Consider the following 23,988-nt stretch of genomic DNA (forward strand, 5'->3'; position numbering starts at 1 on the left):
AAAAAAGAAAATCTAATCGTGTCAATCTTGTAAATTTGCTATTGCAAAGAATTGTAAATAGTTCTTTAAATGTCTGCAATGTCCCTTGAAACCATTTTACCAAAATTAGTCAGGCCTCCTTCCAACAGTCTTGTGCCATAGCCATGGTTAGCTTCTTATTGTAGGAAACGGAGGATAATATTCTTACCCAGAGCTTTACCATGCCTTTATCCACAGAAGACTAGTTTAACAGAAGCTTGGCCCCAGACATGGTGAGTTGGCAGCCGGCAGGAGCAAAGCTGTGTCAGGACAAATGTACACTCACCATCTTCTCTGGTTGGCTTTCAGCTGGTTGCTCCACAGGAGTCTTTTCTATGAGTTGTGTATCCTGTGACCAATAACTGGTGCACTCAACCCTGGTCCCTCTTGGCTAGTGATGGCCTGTCGGGAGGCATTAGGTTCATGCTGGTGGAGATCCTTAGTCAGTGGCTCCCTGAAGGAAAATGAGGCAAACAGCCAGCTTCTGTTGAACAGGTGGTAGTTAGACTTTAGATCTGGTGGGGGGTGGAAGGGAAAGAATCTCTTCAAAATTACCAGTACGGTTGATTTTCGCATGTACCTGTGCCCCTCTCTCTCATAAATGGTAGTTTAGAAACTAATCCAAAAAAATCTCTGGCAGCATCTGGAGTCTTCTAACTTCTCCACCTTCCTTAGCAGTCTGGATTCGGGCCCAAGTTAGGAATGGAAACCCCAGTGGGGTGCAAGCAAAAGAGGAAGCATGTTCTTATCCATGCATCAGTGGAGGCCCCTACTAGGAGAGGGGATTATCACAAGGCAGCAGGCAGCCCTGCACCCCAGCCTGCTGAGTTCATGCTTTGTGCCACAGGATGTGGAGTGAAGGAAATGTGAGGCCAAAGTGACCGCTCCAACTTTTCTTATACAATAGCTTATTCAAGCAGATTGGGAATGCCTCGTAAGAGATTTGTTAGGTTCATGTCGTCCCATAGCAAGATGGCCACCACAGATGGTGGGTTCAGAAACTCTAATTGAAATAAATACTTAAAATGCATATTTATTTTATACTTCCATAGCCAGCTTTTCTTTCTCAGTTGTCACTCTGTAGTTGACTTAATAAGGCAAGCAGATTCCTAACCTTTTACCATTTGTTTTCCAGTATAAATTACGTGTTTAAAATTAAATTCTGGCAAAGTTTTTTCTACCTAATTTCAGTCCTATATTTAGAGATGTTATTGTGAATGATATGAAAAAATTAACCAAGATTAATGTGTCACTGAGTTTGTGTATTTAATGTGCACCAACGATATTTGTACTGTTAATTCTCTTGATGTTTTGATAAGTTGTGATGATCATGTTTTATTCTGCTTTGAACATTAATGAAAGTGCTCAATATCTTTAGTTCCAAATGGTTTAGATCCAAGTCATTAAATGCTCTATTAGTTCCCTTTTACACCTCTTCTTCTCCTCTCTCCCCTAACAACACTGTTCAACTTGATGTGGTCTGTCTTAGAGGAAATAATACATTGATCTCAAGGGTACTTGAAAAAAAACAAAAATATGAAAGTTGGCTTCTTACTCATAATAAATGAATGCATGCTCGGTTCCTAAATTCTCTTCCTAGGGAACATTAATACTTTCATTACATTGAATCCTTTCTGGTGACAGGCTTTGCTTTACTAAATTACAACCAATTACAGGCCATGATTGATTAGAAATTTCAGCAGATTGAAACGGTACTTTAAAATTCACAATTACAGGTTTCTTTTTAATCTTGTGGTATCAATTTTGTGTTATTGGATGTGAATTTTTGAGAATAAATTATTTCAAGAAATGTGTATGTGGTGGCAGAATACTTTTTTGATTTCCACAGCACTGCTCATTTTCTGCATTCAGCCTGCTTACAATATACTATGAAACTCTTTATGAAGTTATAACATCTTAAACATTTATAGAAGGCCTAAAGGGTATTAACTTACTGTAATTTTTTCAAGATTCATTATCTAAAATCTTAATTCATTATAGCAACTCTTATGAAAACCTATAGAACCAGTGTTTTCTCTGATTTTCTTATTTGCACAGAATGAAAGATTCATTGTTCTTTTTAATTTGTTTCATGTGGTGCTTTTGAGTACATTTCCTAGAGGGCTGTTATTGAATTTCTCTGACTGTCATTATATATCCATACAACCTTTAGGAACTAATATCCTGAGTTTCCCAGTTCTGTAATCTACTTCACATTTAAGGATTGACATAATTAGTTTCTTCAAAGTTATAACCAGAATATTAGAGACAAAGCTGCAGATACCCAGGACCAAAGATTAGGATTGGAGTCAAGAAAACAATTTAAAAAATTATCTCAATGCAGGCTTTTATTCTTTATTAAATTAAATTTACAACTCAAAATCCTATTGCTATTTGTATGTTTATTCCCTTGCTGGTTTTCTTATCTAGTTCCTCTTTTAAAAACCATATATGAAATCATTTAAGGTACTTGCAAATGCACAGTCAATATTACTTATTTGATTGAGATGTTCGAGAATGAATGAGGTCATTGAAGCATTATATATCTACTCAAATGCTCTTTCCTTTCTGAAATTTATAAAAACCCCCACAGCAAAGAAATAGAGTAAGAAAATATGTCTAAACAGTTTTTTTAGGAGCATGCCTTCTCAATTCTGTGAAAATGGTGATATCTTATGTTATTAACCACTTTCTGTATTTTAAAAGCTAGAGGGATGGGTACTGGTTAAAATTAGTAATTTTTTACTTATAGGAAAACTGGATCCTAAACTGTAAGCTCTTATTGCAGTCACATTTAGTCCAGAACTATAAATGTTATTTCTGTATTTTGAGATGCTGAGCTATATATGTATAACCTATATCTCCCTGGAACTTTGGGTATCTGTTTGACACCTAAGATGCAGTTTAGGAGTTCTGCAGCTCTGAAAGTCAGCATTGCCACATACAATAACTGGTAAAGAAACCAAAAAAGAGATCAGGTTTCAATTAAAGATAAGAGCGAAGCTGATCGGATCGGGACTAAGGTAAATCAGAATACAGGGGTAAGGAGGACATTTTCTGTATTTTAGAACTTTATCTACTATTTGAGACCAAAGGAAGAGAGATTTATTTTGTCCAAAACCTAAATTTTCTGTGGCGCATAATCTAACTCAACCTGTCTGGATAGTTCATTTAAACAACCCGAACACATGGAGCCCAGAATGGGAATGAGAGCTTATAATTCTGAATAGCTTAATGTAATACCCAGATTCATCCCCGAATATGTTGAGCAGATAATTAAAAAGTATTGGCAAAGTCCATTAAGGGATGGGAGAAAAAATGTGGAACTGTTAAGCTTTATAACCGGAAAAACCCCAGATACTGTCTCCAGCTTTAGGGACTCCCAAGTCAGTAGGCCAAGCCCTTGATCTTGAGTCTTGCTCTTTTGAAGCTTATTCATGTAGCAGAGAAGCTAAGCCTATCTATAATTATGCCTAAGAGTTACTTCCAGGGGACCTCTTTTGTCACTCAGCCTCTTTCTCTCTGTAAGCTCAAATCTGCATGTAAAATCATTACCCTCCCCACTACATGAGACATGACATCCAGGGGTGAAGGTCTCCCTGGTAATATGTGCCCTAGAACTGTGGGATTGACAATGTCTTCTTGACCAAAAAAGGGGGAAAATGTAACAAAATAAGGTATCAGTGGCTAAGAGAGTTCAATAGAGTGGAGAGGCTATTCTGGAGGCTACTCTTATGCAAGCTTCAGCTAGATATTGCTATTTACCATGGTTTGCCAACCCCCAGCCAAAGCCATTCCTGTCAACCCTAAAGAACACCTATGGCTCGATCTGAGATTCTACAAAAATTTCATGCACAGTGATGACTTTCTAGAAATATACAACTTCCAGATGGGTTCCTAGGCCAAATAAGTCCTGAAACTCAGAGGGACCTGCCTCTGCAAGAGCAACAACTAGTTCTGTCCCACATCCCATATTTTCAACAGCCCTTTCCAAAATGAAAAAGTGAGAATGGGTATAGCCCAAATACACCTGAAGACTGAGAGAAGGATCATAGGAGAAGGAGGAATTATAATGGAGAAGGTAGGATTTAACAAATGATTATGACTGCTGAGTTATTATAAATCATTCATATTTCTTTTAGTCTCCAGTGTCTTGAAGCAGCTAGAAGGAAAAACCTGAAATTGTGGAACTGTAACCTGTACCAAACTCTGAAATCTGTTCTATAACTACTTGTTGCAATGTACTTTGAAATCTATTCCTTTTTTTATGTTATATCTCACATGTTTTTAAAAATGCATAATTTTTATAACCTTCTAAGACAGTGACTATTTGGAAACAGAAAAAAAATTTGGTTTTATATCATGAAATTTTGAAGCAGTTGCTTTATGCCTTTAACAAATGCTTTTTGACTGTTTTGGACTTATAAATAGTTCATTGACTGAACAGACATGCAGAGATTTCAGAGTTGTTAATTCAGATGTTACGGTTTTGTTTGTTTGAATCCCCTTTGTGCCCTGTGAAACTCAACGTAAGCACCATCTCACTTTTCCTTTATTTTTTATTTGATGGGCCTTCTCCAAGAAGCTATTAGCTGATAATTTTAGCACTTATATGGAGAAAAGTCCATGAAAGTGTTGGAAAAAGAAGTAACACTTGTTAAGTAACTACTAAATTCAAGGCTCTGTATTAGGCATCATTATTTAATCTTCCCAAAAGCCCACAAAGTGGGGCGTCTAGTTAAGTAAGATTGTGGTGTGAGACACACCAAGAGCCATTCTCCAACAGAATCTTTGAATAAGTTGCAAAAACTAATAGAACCATTTTCCTCAAAACTCCAGAAAACATTTAAAGGGTTTCAAAGACTTAGTGAGTTCCAAATCAAGAAAACACAACTTTAAAAACAGTAAGACAAGCTCTTGGTGTCTTTGCTGGCCCTTCCCCTACCCCTTATGCAATACAGTATAGAGCTGCTCAGCACTCCCATTGTGGATCCCTGGCCCTGTTCTAAAAGAATAGAGTAATCCCTGTGTACATGGGGTTCCTGTATGTTGGTGCCAGTCTATTAGGTGGCAGCCTGAAAGACTGAACCAGAATGTTTCTCTCCGGCTTTCCCTCCCAGAACTTGTTCTATAGGCAGAAGCAGCCTTCTAGACAGCTAAAGAAGTATATAAAACAATTAAGTAAAAGCAGGCTGGAGCAAAGGATTGTCAGCACCCAAGAGTGAAGAACATTCAGATTCTTGTAAATTGGGAAATTCCTAAGGTTTTAAGCAAGCACAATCCCAGGGCCTGAAACAGGCTGCATATACACTCAAATAAGACAGACCCTGCACTTTGCATCTTCCTTGAGCTGATCTTCTCGATGGAAAGAATAAACTCTTAAGAATAACACCAGCCAAAGCAAAGCCAAGCTACAAAGACTGTGAAAGGTGCTTTTTACCTTGGTTTATTTGTTTTTGTTAGCTGCTGGCATTCAAGGAAATCTTTGTCCTATCATTAGCTGGATACAAATATAAGGAACAGACAGCTTATGGACTAAATGACAGAGTTAACACTTTAAAATATTAAAATGTACAAAATGTAACAAAAAGTTACAAGACAAAGAAACAGGAAATAATGGCTCATCCAAAGGAAAGGTAAAAATCCAGAACCATCAGTGAAAATCAGACTTTGGATAAAAGGGCAAAGCCTTTTACAAAATAATCCTCAATATGGTTGAGATAAAGGGAAACAGAGAGAAAGAACTAAAGGATATCAGGAAAACATGAATGAACAATATGAGAATCTCAATAAAGAGGCAGAAGTTTTTAAAAAAGGACCAAACAAAAATATTGGCGTTGAAGACCACACTAACAAAATGAAAAATTCCCCACAGGGTTGTGACAGAAATAGAAACTGCCAGAAGAAAAAAATCAGTGACCTTGAAGAAAAGACAATGAAATGATTCAGTCTGGGGATCAAAAAGAAAAAGAATTTTAAAAAGTGAACAAAGCCTAAGAGACCTGTGGGACACCATCAGGCATACCAATATGTTCATTATGGGAGTCCCAAAAGGAGAAGAAAGTGAGAAATAGGTGGAAGGAATATTCAAATAAATAATGGCAGAAAACTTTCCAAATTTAATGAAAGACATGAATACGCACACTCAAAAAGCCCAGCAAAACCCAAACATGATAAACTCAAAGAAAACCACACCTGGACACATAGTGGTCAATCTATTGAATGCCAAGGATAAAGAAAGAGTTCTGAAAGCTGCAAGAGAAAAGCAATGTGTTGTGTGCAAGGGAGCCCAGTGAGATTAAGTCCAATTTTGCATCAGAAACCATGGAGGCAAGAAGGCAGGGTGATGAAATATTTAAAATGCTGAAAGAAAACAATCACCTACTGAGATTGTCCTTCAAAAAGGAGGGAGTCATTAAGACATTTCCAGATAAACAAAAGCTGAGGGAGTTCGTCACCACACCACTAGACTTTCTGCAGGGAAGTGCCAAAGGGGGTTCTTCACACTGAAAAGAAAGGACACTGGGCAGTGAAGCACAATTACATAAAGAAATAAAGACCTCCAGTAAAAGTAATCACATTGATAATAAATGCCACTGCTATTGTATTATATTTTTTAATATGCAACTTCACTTTTTACTTCTTACAGCTTCTAAAGTGAAAATGTATACAAAGTAATGATGAATCTGTGATTGTGGATGTACAGGTTATGAAGATATAATTTGTAACAAATAACAACAAGAAGGTGGGGAGAAGTGCAGAGAGTTGTAGAAGCAGTGTGTATGCCATTGAAGTTGAGATAGTATCAAATCAAATGTGATTGTTGTTGATGAAAGATATTAAATTTAAGCCCCATGGTAAACACAAAGAAAATACATGAAAAATATATACAGAAGTAAACGAGAAGGGACTCAAAATGGTATGGACAAAAAAATCAAATAAATATGAAAGTAAGCATTAATGGATTGAGAGACAGAAAAGATAAAAGACTGACAAAGACCAAATAACTAAATGGCAGAAGAAAGTCCTCCATTATCATTATTTACTTTAAATGTTAAGGGATTAAACATTCCAGTCAAAAGGCCAAGACTGGTAGATAGGATCAAAAAAGATTGACCCAACAATATGCTATTTACAAATTCGAAGACAGAAGTAAACTGAAAGAAGTGAAAGGATGTGGAAAAATATACCATACAAAATAGTGGCCAAAACATAGCTGATTTAGCTAATATCAGATAAAATAGACAAAAAATCAAAATGAGGGACATTCAGTAAGAAACATAAATATAAATAACATAAATATAAATATGTATATACCTGATGGCAGAGTCCCAAAATATCTGAAGCAAATATTGACAGATATAAAGTTCTACATTAGTAGCCAGTGACTTCAATACACAAAACAAGTCTCAAAAATGAAAAAATATTGAAATAATACAGTATATTTTCTCCAGCTACAATGGAATGAAGTTAAAAATCAGTAACAGTGGGAGAACCAGAGCATTCACAAATATGTAGAAATTAAACAACACACTTAAATAAGCAGTGGGTCAAAGAAGAAATCATAAGGAAAATTAGAAAAATTGGAAATATCTTGAAACAAGTGAAACTACAATATACTAAAATTATGGGTTGTAGCAGAGGCAGTGCCAAGAGGGAAATTTATAGCTCTGTATACTTAACATTAAAAATGAAGGAAGATCTCAAATCAGAGACCTAACCTCACAACTGGAGGCTCTAGAAAAAGAATAGCAAACTAAACCAAAGGAAACAGAAAAAAGAAAATAACAAAGATTAGAGATGAAATATAGAATAAAAACAATAGAGAGAATCAGTGAAATCCAAAAAGGGTTCTTTGAAAAGATTTTTAAAAAAATGGAAAAACCCTCAGCAAGACTAACAAAAAACAGAGAGGACACAAATAACTAAAATCAAAAATGAAATGAGGAACTTCATACCAACACCACAGGAGATAAAAAAAAAGATTTTAAGAGGATACCATGCTCGTAGATCAAAAGACTAAGTATTTTCAGTTCTACCGAAGTGATTTATGAGATTTAGTGCAATCGCAATTAAAAATTCCAATAGCCTTCTTTGAGGAAATGGAGAAGCCAGTCATAAAATGTATATGGAAGTGTAAGGCACCTCAAATAGCTGAAACCATCTTTAAAAAGTAGATTGATTTTGGAGGACTCAAATTTCTTACAAAGCTGCATTGGTCAAAACAGCATGACACTGGCACAGGGCAGACATATAGATAAGTAGTATCTAACTGGGAATTTAGAAGTAGACGCCCACATCTGTGACCAATTGATTTTTTTTTAAGGACAATGGTCATTTTATTAGTTTTATTTGGAAGATGCCATAAATTAACTACATTCAGAAATCATCTTTAAACCAAAAGACCACCACCGTCATACACAGTATTCTCATATAAACAAAGGAATTACCAAAGATGTGCTCTGGTCTACTGAGTATGAAACAAAATAATTAAAACATTACAACTGATAAACAAAGACAAGAAATCAATTTCATACTCAATATCCAGGCACCAAAAACTTCTGTTTCCAGCTGATTTTATAATTTATATTGTAGATTTTATGACAAGAAACCTATTCCTATAAGATTAATTGTATTACTCAATGGTGAATAGATTTTAGCTCAGAATTTTATAAGAATTCCTTACTATGAATTACTGTTCTACCTGCCATTATTTTTCTGCTCACTGTTACATGTGGCCAAACAGATCATGTTCTGATCAGTAAGTGTGCTGTAATCTATTCGGGTATTTAGGATGTAGCAATAGGGTTCAAAGGCACAAAACATAATTTTAGTAGTAATTTTTTGTACTACTTGTTTATAGAAGAGTCTGTTAACTTTAGAATCCTCCTTAAATGATGACTAAGAAACTGCATATTATCATGGGGGGGAAATTCTTTGGGTCCTTTTCTTCGTGAATTTTATAGCCTTCAAAGACAGATAAATGAACAATTGGGGACCTTTTAACTATTGGAATTGCAAATAATATAATTGCAATTTGCTAGAGAAAGATTCTTTTCCATTTAATATCTGTATAGTCATTTCTCATATTTTCTTTAGAATGTATCAGTATAGCATTTTGTCTCTATGCATGGCTTAGCAGTTCATAAAACTGAATAGTAAGCTGATACTCTGCACCAGTTCATTTATCTCAATATATATTTTTGAACAGCAATATTTATAAATATTAGTTCCCTCTAAAATGGCAATGCTAAAAGATTTTACACAAAGTTAAATGGTTTTTGTTTTTCTTTCATTTTGAAAAAGTTTCACTGCTTAAACTCTACACATCTGACACCTGACAAAGAAAATGTAATTTTGTCATACAACATTTATTCCATCAATTTAAGCTGAAGTGGCCAATTGATTTTTGTCACTGGTGTCAAGCCCACTCAATGGGACTGGGAATGGTACTGGGAAAACTGGATATCCTTATGTGAGAAATGAAGATGAACTTGTATCTCACACTATATACAAAAATTAAAGACCTTTCTTAGAAAAAAACAGTGAAGCACCTGCAGAACCTTGTGTTAGGCAATGGTTTCTTAGACTTTATACCAAAAGCATGAGCAACAAAAGAAAAAAATAGGTAAACGGTACTTAAAATTTAAAACTTTGTGCATCAGAGGACTTCATCATGAAAGTAAAAGGGCAACCTACAGAATAGGAGAAAAAAATTTGAAACAGTATCTCTAATAAGGGTTTAATAACCAGAATATATGAAGAAATTATACAACTCAATAACAAAAAGACAACCCCATTTAAATATGGGCAAAAGATTTGAATGTTTACAACCCCATTTAAAAATGGGCAAAAGACTTGAATAGCTATTTCTTCAAAGAAGATATACAATTAGCCAATGTGTACATGAAAATATGTTCAACATCATTAGCCATTAGGGAAATATAAATCAAAACCACAATGATATATCATTTCATACCCACTAGGATGACTACAATTTTTAAAAAAACAGAAAGTAAGTGTTGGAGAAGATGTGGAGACATAGGAACATTCATTCATTGTTGGTGGGAAAATGGTGCAGCTGCTGTGGAAAACAGTCTAGAAGTTCCTCAGAAAGTTAAGTATAGAATTATAGTATGTCCTGGCAATCCCACCTCTAGGTTTATACCCAAAAGAATTGAATGCAGGGACTCAAACACATATTTGCACACCAGTGTTGACAACAGCATTCAGAATTACATTCACAGTTGCTGAAATCTGGAGGGACCCAAGTGTCCATCAACAGATGAATGAATAAACAAAATATGTTATATACATACAGTAGAATATTATTCAGCTCTAAAAAAGAATGAAATTCTAATGTATGCTATAACATGGATGAACTTTGGAGACATCATTTTGAGTGAAATAATCCAGACACAAAAGGACAAATATTGTGTTATCTCACATATATGAAATAATAAAAATAAGCAAATTTTAGAATCAGAAACTAGAATACAGGTTACCAGGGGCCAAATGGGGATAGGGAATGGAGAATTACCACTTAATTGGTACAGAGTTACTGTTTGGGGTGATGGAAAAGTCTTGGCAATCTATCATGATAAGAGTAGCACAATAATGTGAATACAATTAACGCCACTAAATTATTTATATTATATATATATATTGGTTAAAAGGGGGAAATTTAGGTTATATACATATTACTAGAATAAAAAATTTTTACAAACCATAGAACTGAGCAAACAATGAACCATAATGTAAATTATGGACTATAGTTAAAAGTATAATTATGATAATATTTTTCATCAGTTGTAACAAAGGTACCACACTAATGCAAAGTGTTAATAATAGAGAACACTGGATGTTGGTGGAGAACAAGTCTATGGGAACTTTGTTGTTTCTACATGATTTTTCTATGAACTTCCAGCTTTTCTGATAAAAAAAATTTTAAGCCCATAAAGTAGACATTATTATTATTTCCGTTCTACGGATACAAAACCAAGTTTCAGAGATTTTAAATGACACATAATTAATGGTAGATCCAGAATTCACTACCAGACATTTTGGGGACAAAAGCCTATGCTTTTCATGCTTTGCTATGTTTGTCAAGCCAGTATTCTAAATAATATTGGAGATACCAAGAAATAGACATGTTCTGTGCCCTCAAAGCACATTCTCAAACTGGGGGAAGTGGGGAACATATGTTCACATGGGAAATTAATACTACAACATGATCATTATATGTATGAAAATTGCCAATAACTGGATGACATAATGGATGCTTTGAGGATTCAGAGGAGAAAAGGGCTTTTCTCACTCAACCTATAAAAAACTTTTCTTCCAGAAATATTATTTAAGCATATTGAAACTACACCTTTTTAAATAACACAATTTAATCAGTGGTCATCCCTGGTAAGTAAGATTATGGGTAAAAAATTGTGAAGGAAATGGAATTGACCTAAAAGTACATTTTACATTACCTTCTCCATTTTCATTTAACAAATATTTTTTGAGTACCAGGAATGGGAAGTACAAGCAGAGCATCATCTCTGCCCTCAGGGAGCTTGTAGTCTACTAGAGAGATGGTGGTATAATAAAAAGGAAGGAAGGAAGGAAGGCAGAGGCAACAAACTTGGTCACAGTTTGTGCATCTCTGGCTGTGTGAAACACGTAACCAAAAGCATCACAATTTATTCACCTTCATTGTATTGCCTATCCTTCTCTGAGAGACAACACAAAAGGGCGTAGGCTCTTATTTCTTAGATTTTTGCTCATTAATTTTTCATTATGATCAAATTATCTTAATTGATTCTGAAATAAAAGATTAGGAATCCATGAACTAAATGTGAGAGTTTTATTTTCTTTCATTATTAGGTCAACTTTGATATCCTTCCTTAAAATTAGAGCATAGTAGCATGTGACTTCTTGCTCTCATAAAATTTGTTTTTGGTAAAATGATGAAAGCTTTGGAAAATGTTGGTAAACCCCAAACATTGTGCTAGAATTTTTTTCTTTAGAAAATTTTCCTTGACTTGTGTTTTATGGTAAACAGTTTTGTAGATAATTCCTCACTCCCAAATTATTCAACAAAGGTGTTACTGTCTGTGATGTAATTAAATTCCAAATGTTTGGAGACATTTTCATATTCATGTTCTCTGAATGATGAGGTACCTTGGAAAATGTGAGACAGTCTTTTAAAAGAAATGCTGTAATCATACATTGATTTTAAATGATCCTGTCACACGTGAAAACAAATCAAATTGTTGCTCTTAATGAGCTTTTCAATTTACTATTCAGTAGATCAGATAAGTGGATTTAAGAGCTAATGATCCTCTTTAGTACTCAAGCTTGACTGTCAGATGCTAGTAGTGGAGAGAAATCCCTAGGGACAAAAGCGTTGACACAGTTCTATATGGGATAATGGGAATCAAAGCTAATGGATGATAAAAGGAATGGTGCAAGTTACAAGGATAATTGTGGATTAAAGCACTGCCATGTGTCAATGTTGACTGTTTTTTTCTAGTATCTTATTGGGTCAAATCTGATGCCTTGAAAAAGTGTTTTGACAGCAGAGCACAACAGACCTGCCTGCCTAGCTTCTTTTTCTCTTGAACGCCAGGGACACAACAAAACTTTTCCTTCTAAGAACCATCAAAGAAAAAAAAGGATTTTTTTTAATGTTGAAGTATTTAACCTTTTAGTTATTTTTATTATTCATTGTGGTATGGTTAAAATAAAAAATAATTCTGCATTTATAAAGTCTTGAAAATGTAAAATATAATTTTGCAGAAATTTAGTGTAGTCATATTGTCCAAAACAAGAAAATTAACCAGGGTGGGGATGAGGAAATAGCAAAAGAAAAATATAAGTACAATAAAAGTAAAATAGGCTAGTTAGAGTAATATCATAGTCATGTCCTTTCCAAAAAGCAATATGCAAAACATGGAATTTATTAAGTTTATCTATGAAGATGATTCTTTACATCATCAGGATAATTTGCACTTTGAGTTGATGCAGAGCCCATTTTGAATAATCCACCCACACTTTCATCTTTGTTACATGAAAAAAGCCTTTAAAGTTCCAGGCAGAGTTAGGTGCACAGTCTGTGGCCATGAGACAGAGCCGAGTGCGGACAGCAAGGTAGACAGTGGGGTGTCCGGTCCCCACTGTTCCGAGTTTATAAGTGAGACTTGTTTGAAAGATTTCCTGTAATAGAAGTGCTGCTAAAATAAAGTTGAAAAACGATTACAATAGATGTTCCTAAGTTAAAAATAATAGTATAAGTTATTCTCCCTAACATCTTTTTCTATTGTAATTCTCTTGTGATCCTGTGTTGTTTCTTTTTTTGTCCATTCATGCCCATATGTGCTTGATAGGAAAGATCTTTATTTTTCATTATGTGTAATATTTGCATTATTACATAGTCCCAGTGGATTCTGATCATGATCCTTGCCTTCCCGTATGAAATTGCCTAAATGATTTACTTGACAAGTATTGTATTAGGTAAACAAAATGGACAACCGAGCAATTACATGTAAAAAGCACAATGATAGAGGAATGGCCCAGATACTTTTGGAACTCACTCTGCCTGGGAAGTCAAGGAAGGCTTCAGAGGAGATGACTTTTGAATGGGAATCAGGGGAAGAAGAAGAAAAACTGATTTGGGCAAAATGAACAGCACATGAATACACAGAGACGTCTCCATGACCCGTAAGCGTTTCGTAGTGACTTGAGGTTGAGGAAAATGAAGATGTGGTTGTTTGGAGCCAAGTTGTAAAGAGCTTTGAATGCCATTAATCATATCAATATCAGATTATCTAAGGGGCTCAATCCATTCCGATCCAGGAGAGAGGTTTTGGATCATGCTGAGATAAGGGAAACTCCCTTATCTACATTCCATTTTTCCTTTGAGCCCTCTATGTGCTTAATGATTTATGATCATTGAGTATTAGTGGTAGCTAACTTCTCTAGGTTCTCTCTCCCTACTTTCGTCTTCCTCCCAAACATCCTAAAAGCCAAAGTGCCAGCTTCAGTCTTATGAGATGATACCTTACCCCCATGGGCAAAGTCATAGGTACAGTAATTAAAATGGTTTTCTGTAGGGTCCAGAAGTTAGTAGAAGAAGCCATATGAATTTGAATCTCAGTTTTCCTTTCTCTTCTCTCCCATAGCCTCTCTCTGCCATACTTTTGCCCATTTTCTCCTTCCCTGGCTCGCTTCCTTTTTTTCCTCACTCTTTCTCTCCCTCTGAACAACTCTGCCAGCCTGGGGAGCCTTCTGGACATTGGACTTAGATTGAAGCCCAGGAATACAAGCTTTTGGTTTGAATGGTGTTTAAAGTCCAAGCAAGAGCTTTCTGGAATGAACAGCTTTCCTCCCTTTATATAACCCCAAAACTCTAAGTGATTTTTTGTGCCCTGTGATTTTTATATTACCTTCAGACCTCTGGAAGTATATTAGGCTGGTGTTTACATATGAAAACAGAAGGCAGAGGAATTGGAAGCAAAGTTGCCCTAACCAAGGAAAGGGACAGATCAGGAAAAAGTGAGAGAACACGATCCCAGGAGATCGAATCGCAGAGGATAAATCACCCTACAGCTGGTGTCTGGCAGGAATAACCTGGAATCACACCAGAGCATCAGGGAGTATAGAGGTGTCAACCCACCTCCTAGCTTTGCCAGACTACTAGGGAACATTCCATTGGCTACTGATGACATTCTCCCACTTGGAGTGGAGTATGTGTTTATAAGCTCAGTGTGGCTTGGGCTGGAACTGAAAGGTGGCACCCCAAACTCTGCAACCAACACTCCCTAATTGGAAATTCAGTGGATTCCCAGGCCCTGAACTTGGGATTTCAGTTTCAGCATGAAAGTAAGACCTACCTCTATCTTTGGGGGAGCATAATTACGGGATATTTGAGGAGCAGTTCTATAAACTGTTTAACTTCCTTTGTTTTTAAAATCCTTATTTTTACAACTGCCTTACATCATCCTGAATTGGTTTTGCTGAAATCTGGAATAGGTGGAGATTTTTTAAATGTGAGAGCATCTTGTTAAGGCACTTTCCAATCCATTGCTTGCCTACCCCTATCCCCGAGAAAGGGGTGGTTTGCTAGTTTGAGGAAAAAGTATATTTTTGTAAATAAATAAATAATTGTATTTATGTGGTATTGTGGGAATAAAATGGGTGTGCATATGTGTATGAGTTTCAAATAGGAGAGGTAGTTCCTGCAAGAAAATGTTAGCAAATTTTAAAATTAGGGAATTTGTTTTAAAATCCTTCATTTGTTCTCTCCACCCAACTCCTTTCTTCAGTGTAGATGCAACCACACATTTGTTCAGTTTGACTTTTGAAAATATATGTTAATGATAAAATGTTTTTTATTGTTTATTTTTTCATTATGTTAGTGATAAAACTTCTGACAATGACAGTGAAATGTTTTCATACAGGTATATGCACGTATGTCAGAAGTCTTAGGAATAACAGATGACAACCATGTTCTAGAAACATTCATGACAAAAATGTGAGTTCCTGTTTTGATTCTTTTATTTTTCTTTTGTTGTTGTTTTAAATCAAATAGATCTCTTTACTGTTTGTAAATTTCACAGATATTGTTTTTAATAAAACATCTTTAAATTATGCTTTAGTTCTTGGAATATTAGCATTGTTATTCATTGAAAGCTAATTTCACATATTTAAAACTCAAATACCATCCGAAAGACATTGTAATTTGTCAAAGTGTGGATATACAACTAGCAATGTGCAACAGCAAAACATGTTTTAAAAAAGTTTACTGGTGACCATTCAGGTAAATTGGGCAAGATTTTTTTCAAAAAACTTAAAAAGTAAACATCCAATTTCAAAGGCCAACTGAAGAGATTGTTGCAAAGTAGAGTTATTGAGAGGTCTCAGTGCCTTAAAACTGGTTGTTCATTGGTTCCAACAGGAACCTCTGTCTTATGGAAACATATTCATGAAAGACTGTCCTTCAATTAGCCAGAAATAACTAGCTTCTAATTATAAATGTAACTTTGTATTCATAGCCTAAATTTGTATGCCTCCACTTGGCATTCCATTTTAATAGATTCCCTTTAACAGATAGAAAGCATTACTTTGATGCAGAGAACAAAGCTAGATAAATAATCATGACATTAAGAAATGAGTCTAGGGACCATAAGTTTGATGGTTCATTTCTTGGCAGTAACTTTAAGCCTCTATTTGACTCCCTTTGGAACTCCTACTTTCACTCCCTAATATATTTGTTTTGAATAAAAACTTAATGTTTCTTCTGTGATGCACTTAGGCAACTTTTTAATTTATGAAAGTAAATTTATAGAATTATGAACCATTTGGAGAATGACATTCATTGTAGATTGATGGTAAATAATTCTGAATGTGCTATAAAAAGATTAGAACAGAAAATATTCTGTTGGTATTTGAAACTGCTTTTCATGAGGTATTTGTGATTAAGGTCATTGAACTTATAAAAATACGTTTGTGTTTTTGCGGTTTTCCCTATTCAAGCAAATATCCTACTCATAATTAACATCTTTTTTTATCCATACTTAGTGTTACAAACCTTAAATACTGGGGAAGATGTGAGCCTGTAATATCAAGGACTCTCCAGTTCCTAAATGACCTTTCTGTTGGATATCCTTTTCACTGTATATATGGTACTATCTATAAACAATCTAACAAACTCGTTCTATTGTCCAGGTATTTTCCTTGTTTATAATTTTTGCAAGGTTTTTAAATTTAATAAAAAGCCTTTTCATTTAGCCTTATCTGTAAATTTAGATTTGCATTAGATGTATGCAATGAAACACTTATTCTGAGTCACAATTGAATTTATATTGATATGTAGATTCCTAACTAGTTATGTTTATACCTACCCAGGTTAATAAATAGTTACATAAGAAAGTATGCAACCAAATATATTTTAGCCTATGGTTTTCCATAATTGTCAGAAAGTTCTTGTTCTAAGAAAAATGTGTTACTAATTTTAGGAAAGTCAAAATGTTACAAAAAATATTACCTTATAAAAACTGAATTCCTGAGTAAATATATTTCCAATATTCTTCATTTGAAAAGTACATCATTTTCATTAATAGAGAAGAACAAAGAGTAACAGGAAGAAAATTTTAAGCTTTTGAACTGCTCCTTTGATTATTGGACCCACCAGTATACTCAAAAGTAAAATTTTCCTTTGCACCATAAATATTTAGATTTCTCTCTTTAATAGATATTTTATTTAAAACCAAGAATCATCTAAATCTTTTTAGATTGTCAGCAATACTGTTACGTTTCTACCAATGAGATAAAGGCATAGAGATTGTCTTTTATATGTCAGCTATCAAATATATAGGAGTTATGAAAAATTAAGTCTTGGTTTAGTTAACTACTACGATTAACTGATATTTTAATATAAGGACAGCTTTCTGAAAATAAGTGGGGTTAGATGGAAAGAAGTTCACTCAAGGAATATGTTTGTATTAGTTAAGTTTAAAATTGTGTTCCCTAGCAAACCATAAAAGATTTCAAAAGTATTAAACACCCACTTTTGTGCTGGAATTTAATATGCAACTTTTTATTGGAAAATAATCGTCCTTGTCTGGCAAAATCCACCATGCAATATTTCTGTTAGTAGGTATAATGTAATAAAGACAGGGAGGGCTATTTATCACTACAAATTTTGAGGATTTCAGGATTCTTTTTATTATTTTAATATATTTCTTTGATATTAAATCAGAAAAATGATAAATTACACCTGTCCAGGCTGTTTTTCCTTTTTACTGGAAAGTGATGTACAACCCAATTCCAGTGGTCATTTGGCTTTTAAAGATATGTATTTTTTCTTATTAAAAAAAAAAAAAACTCAACCTGTATATTTTTTTAATAATAATGTTGAAATGCTCTTTATTTCTAACATATGAAATGGTTTTATAAGTACTTCCTAGTATTGCAAACTCCAGCCTTTTCACAATGAATTACTTTGAAAACGCCTTATCTGAAAAGAAGCCTGTTATTTTATATCACATATCTACTGTTGAGATTTGCCCTATTTTTTATTTTGAAATTGAATTTTAAATAAAATTAATTAAGTATTCTTTTTAGTATAATTTGTATAATGCCCAATTTATTTGTGTCTGCTACTTAAGATCCTTTTCCTATCATATTCTATTAAGTATTCTTTAATCCTAAAATTATAACCTTTTGTTTTACAAGCTACGTATTGCTCTTGAGCACTTTTTCTGAAGTTAATATAAAAAACATATATTCAGAAAACTTGTTAAATAAAAGTTTAAAAGCTGTAACATTTTAAACCAGGGATACAAATTATCTCAACATGGGTACATTGATTTATATTTTTTGACGATTATTTCAGTTTTGCATATTTAGAAATATATATTAGCTCAATTTGATTTCAGTGCTCAGTTATTTGAATTATAAATCATTATGTCCCTTCTAGCTGATCAGTCGTGAAATATCTTTGAATTCATTTACATAATGAAATATGTGAGTGGTGTATCTCAGTGCAGTTGCTGCTTACCTAATGCATGTTTTGTTGTTTCCAGTAGGTTTCTTTATCGTAATGTGTCTTTTTAAAGCATTATATTATTTCTGTGTTGAAAGTAAGATGGTACTCTTCAGCAACAGAACAGGATAAAAGTCATCAAGTGTTGGCACATAATAGAAATCTGTTAATATATATTATAAAGACAAACTAACTATAAAATAAAGTTGTAAAACTTTTATGTTATTTTATGTAATAATTCCTGATTATTGTATAAAGTAGGTCTTCAAATATTTGGGTTTTTGTTTTTATTTTTTCCTAATTTATCTGCTTCAGAGTGAGCCTATCTCAGTGTTTATAGTGCATAAAACCATTCTCTGAACCTTAATGTTCTTGTATCTGACCATTTGTTTGGAAATTGAAATCACAAAAGATCCTCATTTTTAGAAAGTGCAAAAAGTCACCTGTTCAGTTGTCTTAAAGCAGTGGTCTTGAATTGTAGACAGCATGAAAATCACTAAAGTCTTGTTAAAATGCAATTTGCTGTGCCCCACAATTGCTGTGCCCCACAGCAAGACTTTGGAAAGTCTCTGGCATAAGCCTGATAACTGGCATCTCTAAGAAAGCTTAGGTGATGCTGATGCTGGGACCATACTTTGATAATTTCTGCCTAAAGTAATTAGAAAATGGAGCTGGATTATATATCTTGAACAGCAAGTCAGTACTTTTCCCACATACACTCCTCCACAGGACCCTGTCCTCACTAGGAAAAGGCAGATTTGACATTTTTAGAGATGGTCTTGTTCCCTAAAAAAAGATATATAAGGAGGCTTCCATTATGTGAGTCCCCAGATTGTAACTATGGATAGCATGCTACGTTTTACCCTGATTGCTGTTTGCCAAATTGGAAACTTTCAAAATTTACAAGACTATTGTAATTTCAAAACCCACTAACTCCTTTGAGACGAAGTTTTAGCTTTTCCTATCAGAATCTTTACACAGGGCATATACAATACATTTAGCAAATATTTTTAAATAACTTTTTAATCTACTCTTTAAATTTCTAAGACTAAATTTCAAGAATTCCTGGTTCTAAATAGCTTTTTTCTGATATGCACAGAGCTGGAAGGACTCTGTCCAGATCTAATTGTCTAGAGTCAGGAACAGTACTTGGGAATCCTTCTTCCTTTTTAAAATGTTTCTGAGCTGCATGAGTAGTCAGTGCTAGAATGCTCGCCTGGTGTAAGGGAGAGCCAGGTTTGATTCCCAGACCATAACCTCAAAAAAAAAAGAAAGAAGGGTTTTCTGGTCAGAGATTCTGGTTCGTATCTAAATGAGAAAGGGGTGAGATTGTTCATGTGATTAGAAAAAGTATGCTGCTGGGGAAACCAGAGAGAATAAAGATCATGCAAAGTAGTCAAATAAACTTATTTTAAATGCTGAGGAAACAGGAGAAGGTGTTACATTTCATCCAAAATTCTGTTTGTTCGTTATTTATTATTTCAGTTTTCCTTTCTTTGAAAAACAATTGATCAATTTTTCTACTGTAATTCATTGTTTACTCAGATTTACAGCAGGCATATGTCTCTCACTTTGGGTTTAAGATAATAAGCAAGGAAATTTCATTCTCTATAAGGCCCTCTGTTGGCAGTTGCCCTTTATTACATCATCGTGAAAGATTTGAAAAAAAAAAAACCAAAATATCTTTAGCTTTTTAAAAACAGAACCCATAAAATTCATGAACTCATCCAAACTTTTTACCCTGTTGATACTGTAAACTTCAACAATTCTTAGAATTAATGACTTTGTGTTACTGTAGACTACCTACATAATTCAGGGGGCCTCGCACAAAATGAAAATAGGAGTTCCTTGTTCAAAAAATATTAAAAATTTGAAGATCTTACCAGCAGAGCATTGGCCCTTTTAAGACCCTACCTGAATGCACAGGTCCACACCCAAGAAACAGGCCCTAGTTATCGTTACCTAAAGTCCTGGTAATGCCTTCCAGTTATCTTCAGGCCAACTCTCTAAGACATTCTTATACTATTCCCCTTAGTTTCTGTACACTGTAATTGGGTGAATATAATTCCTAGCTACAAGTATCATAAAGCTCTTTATCTATTAGTTTATTTCACTTGTTTTAGTTTTTGCAAGCCACAGTCTATTTTCTGTCAAAGCCACTTAGTCACCATAATTTTATTTTTCAACCCCCAAACTTTTCCAGTTTCACTTATCTTTGTTTCTTTGTTTGTTTGCTTGTTTTTAAGTGCATTAAGGAAAACTATACCCTTAACTTTCAGTAGGAATAAAATAATGATTTTTAAATTAATTTCATACTTTTCTTAATGATTTATACTATTTTATTGGCCTCTTTCAAAACAGCAAATATTTATTAAGCATTTGCTAATGTGCAGGGCACAGATGAGACAAATGAGACACAGACCCCACCCTCAAGGTTTTAAATTCTACCAGAATTGACTCTGACTCTAAACTTCCTTTCCTCTATTTCTCCTAAGAGCTCTAAGTCCGTTATTTTATTAGCATAGTTTTTTTTTCCTGTTGGTTCTTTACCTCAATTCATATGCATATGATTTTCTGAAAATCTGCACATGAAAAATAATCTGTGACATTTTTTATGCGGCTGCTTTGTGAGATCCCTTTTTATTCACAAGCATTTAGACACATCTTATGCACAAACCATTAGAGAAACACTTTTTTTGATTGCCAGGAAATGTGCAAATCAGACATCCTCACCTAGTCGCTGATCTTCCCACCACTGAGGTGTGAATCCTGAATGAGATGGGGATCAAGAAAGAGTAGAGGATGAGAAACTAAGGTCTAGGATGAAATAAAGGTGAAGAATGGAAGTAAACTTGGGCATGTTTGTTGGAGGAAATATTTAGTATCCAACAGTAATGATTCTGCTTTTGTGTAATAGTACCAAAATGTATTGCTTTATTTCAATGACTACCACCGTCTCCAGATGGTTTGTGAGAATGTTAAATAAAGCTAAAAACAGCACATATCCCTCAGGCATCCTTCTATTAACATTTCTCACCAAAAGAAATGTTGATTCATTTCTTTGTTTTCTGTCTCATCATTCAATAGAAAAGTCATCTTGTAATTTGTCTGCTCAATTTGTTCCTATATTAGAATCAGATATGAGCGTCATCTCTGTTCCTCTTCTTCACACTTTCACCAGGTTCTTTTCATTCTTGCTTCACAAGCTTATCGTCCTCGAACCTTGTTTTGATTTGATCATTCCTTTTCTCAAAAGCCTGGAATCATTTCTACTTCCTTCTCATGTCAAAATCAAATTCTTGATTTGAACTTAGGGCCTTTAATAGTGCTTGATTTACTGAGTTCCCATAACTAATTTCCTGGTCCACCACTCAATTTGTTCTTTATACATAAGCCAAGGAAGTTTATTTTTACCCTCCCTTTGACACTTTCTTTTCATTATCTTTCACTGAATCACCACATATGCATTCTTCTTTTGACATACTCAATTAGATCTCTTTCATACTTTCAGTTCTTGCTAAAGATTTACTTCCTTAGTAAAGCCATCCTGAAATAATTGTAATCATTAGTCACTGACTTAGCCAAAAGAATATGGACAAGTCATCTCATTTCTCTGAGCCTCAGCTTCTTCAGCTGTAGAAAGGGAATATTATCTATCTCTTAGGGTTTTGTAAAGATTAAATAAAACAATAAATATGTAACAATATATTTATGTTACCTAATAATAAAGTACCTAGGACTACTGACCCTGACACAGAGTAGGCACTCTCTAAATATCCTCTGCATTTTCTTTCCTATCATCTTTTATTTTTCTTAATGTACCTGAACACCTGGTTCTTTTCTGTAAAGCAAAGTATAAGTAATTAGTAGTATCCCTTAAGATTTTTCATCTTGAGTGTACCTGTTAGGATTTTTTCAGTCTAGTAGATTTGATTAGCATAATCCTACTTTTGGAATAACTAAATTTATATATTGGTAACTATACTTTGTACCCATCATCTATCTACAGTCATTCCCAACATGTAATATTCTTATCTGTGAACTTTCTTCTGTCGTCATGATCTAGTATATGCAAGATATATACAATGCATATATCTATAAAAAAAGCTATATGTAAACATGTACAGCCTTTAAATATTTGCCTAGACCAGCAGCATCACCCACCACTTACACTTATCAGATATCATATATCAGAGACTACACTGATTCTAAAACAGATTTTTTTCAGATTTTAACACCTCTTAAATAGGATGTGCCTTACACTTGATAGCACTTTAAAGCACTTTTTATTTCTTAGTGGTATAATCAGTAGTGTTTCGGATTTGATAAAATGAAAAAAATTAGTAAAGGCCTGGCACCAAAAATGGAAGTTCTACTCATTGCTACTCTGCCCATCAGCTAATAAAGTGTGTGATATTTCTGTAACTTAAAAAAACAAACAGCTCTTTCTCACTTTAGTTATCTTCCTCTTGACAGGATACAGATTTTTAGAATTTTCGTCTGTCTACAGAATATACCATTCTTTCTTCCTGTTTCTTGCCATTCCCTATCTGTCATATTAGCCATCAGTAAGACCATCTTCACCTTCCCCAGTATTTTCGTTATCACGTGGATACACACAGGAATTTTCTTTAGTGAGTTAATGTTAGCCAGACTATGAAGCTTGCTTCATCCTGGATGTGATAGCTCATTAATGAATCGATCTCTCCTAAAAGAAGAGGTTACATCCCTGTGCCTTCTGAGACCTGGTTCCAGTTTCAACTATATTTCAAGAAGGCAGTGATCTCTGTAGGAACACTATCCTCTTTAAAAATAAATGGATAACGTAACCTAGCGTAAAAAAACTTGCATATACCTTAAAGTGAATCAGACCTGGAATTTAAACTTGGCTCTACCATATCCATGCTCCATTTTTGACTTTGACTGAGTTCTCTTCCTCACTGCTCTGGACTCCTACCTCTGCTGCTATTCTCTGAGCTATTCTGAAAGGGCCGCTGAAATCTAACTTAGACCATAATTTATCTGATGCTCCCACCAAATCAAAATAGCACAACTTATAAGAACCCTAGCCCCTTAGAGAAGAAGATGAAAGTATAAAGACCATAAAATATGTCCATTTGCCCCCCTGTTTTTCAACATTACAGACCCCCTTAAGGGCCACAAGTAGCTTTGAATTGAATTCCTATAAGTGAGTATGATATTCAGATGAATATTCTTTATTGAAAAAAATTAAAATTCACTCTTTTTTTTTTCTTTAGAATGTAATTAAAAGGTAGTGAGGCTGGCCTTGTTACAGAATGCCCAGATGCAGTTCTGCAGAAAATGTGTCTTTGGCAGATGAGATTCTTCCCGTGAATGTTCTGTTTATTGCTGCCATAAATATTCTATTGTCAAAACATGACTTGCTGTTTATTAACAGCCCTGACAGGAAAATT

At 34.4% G+C, this 23,988-nt stretch overlaps 1 protein-coding gene across 4 annotated transcripts in view; it reads left to right on the top strand.

Annotated features, from left to right (window-relative positions):
- The window catches only part of RANBP17 (RAN binding protein 17), a 365,039-nt gene that overhangs the window by 219,371 nt on the left and 121,680 nt on the right, over nt 1-23,988 (top strand). For all 4 annotated transcript variants that reach the window (XM_077137636.1, XM_077137634.1, XM_077137637.1 and 1 more), the window contains exons 15-16: nt 15,468-15,541; nt 16,588-16,668. In XM_077137636.1, the coding sequence (XP_076993751.1) occupies nt 15,468-15,541; nt 16,588-16,668 (155 nt within the window). The remainder of the gene's footprint in view (nt 1-15,467; nt 15,542-16,587; nt 16,669-23,988) is intronic.

Source organism: Tamandua tetradactyla, chromosome 20, assembly GCF_023851605.1.
Source record: "Tamandua tetradactyla isolate mTamTet1 chromosome 20, mTamTet1.pri, whole genome shotgun sequence".
Classification (NCBI taxonomy): Eukaryota; Metazoa; Chordata; class Mammalia; order Pilosa; family Myrmecophagidae; genus Tamandua; species Tamandua tetradactyla.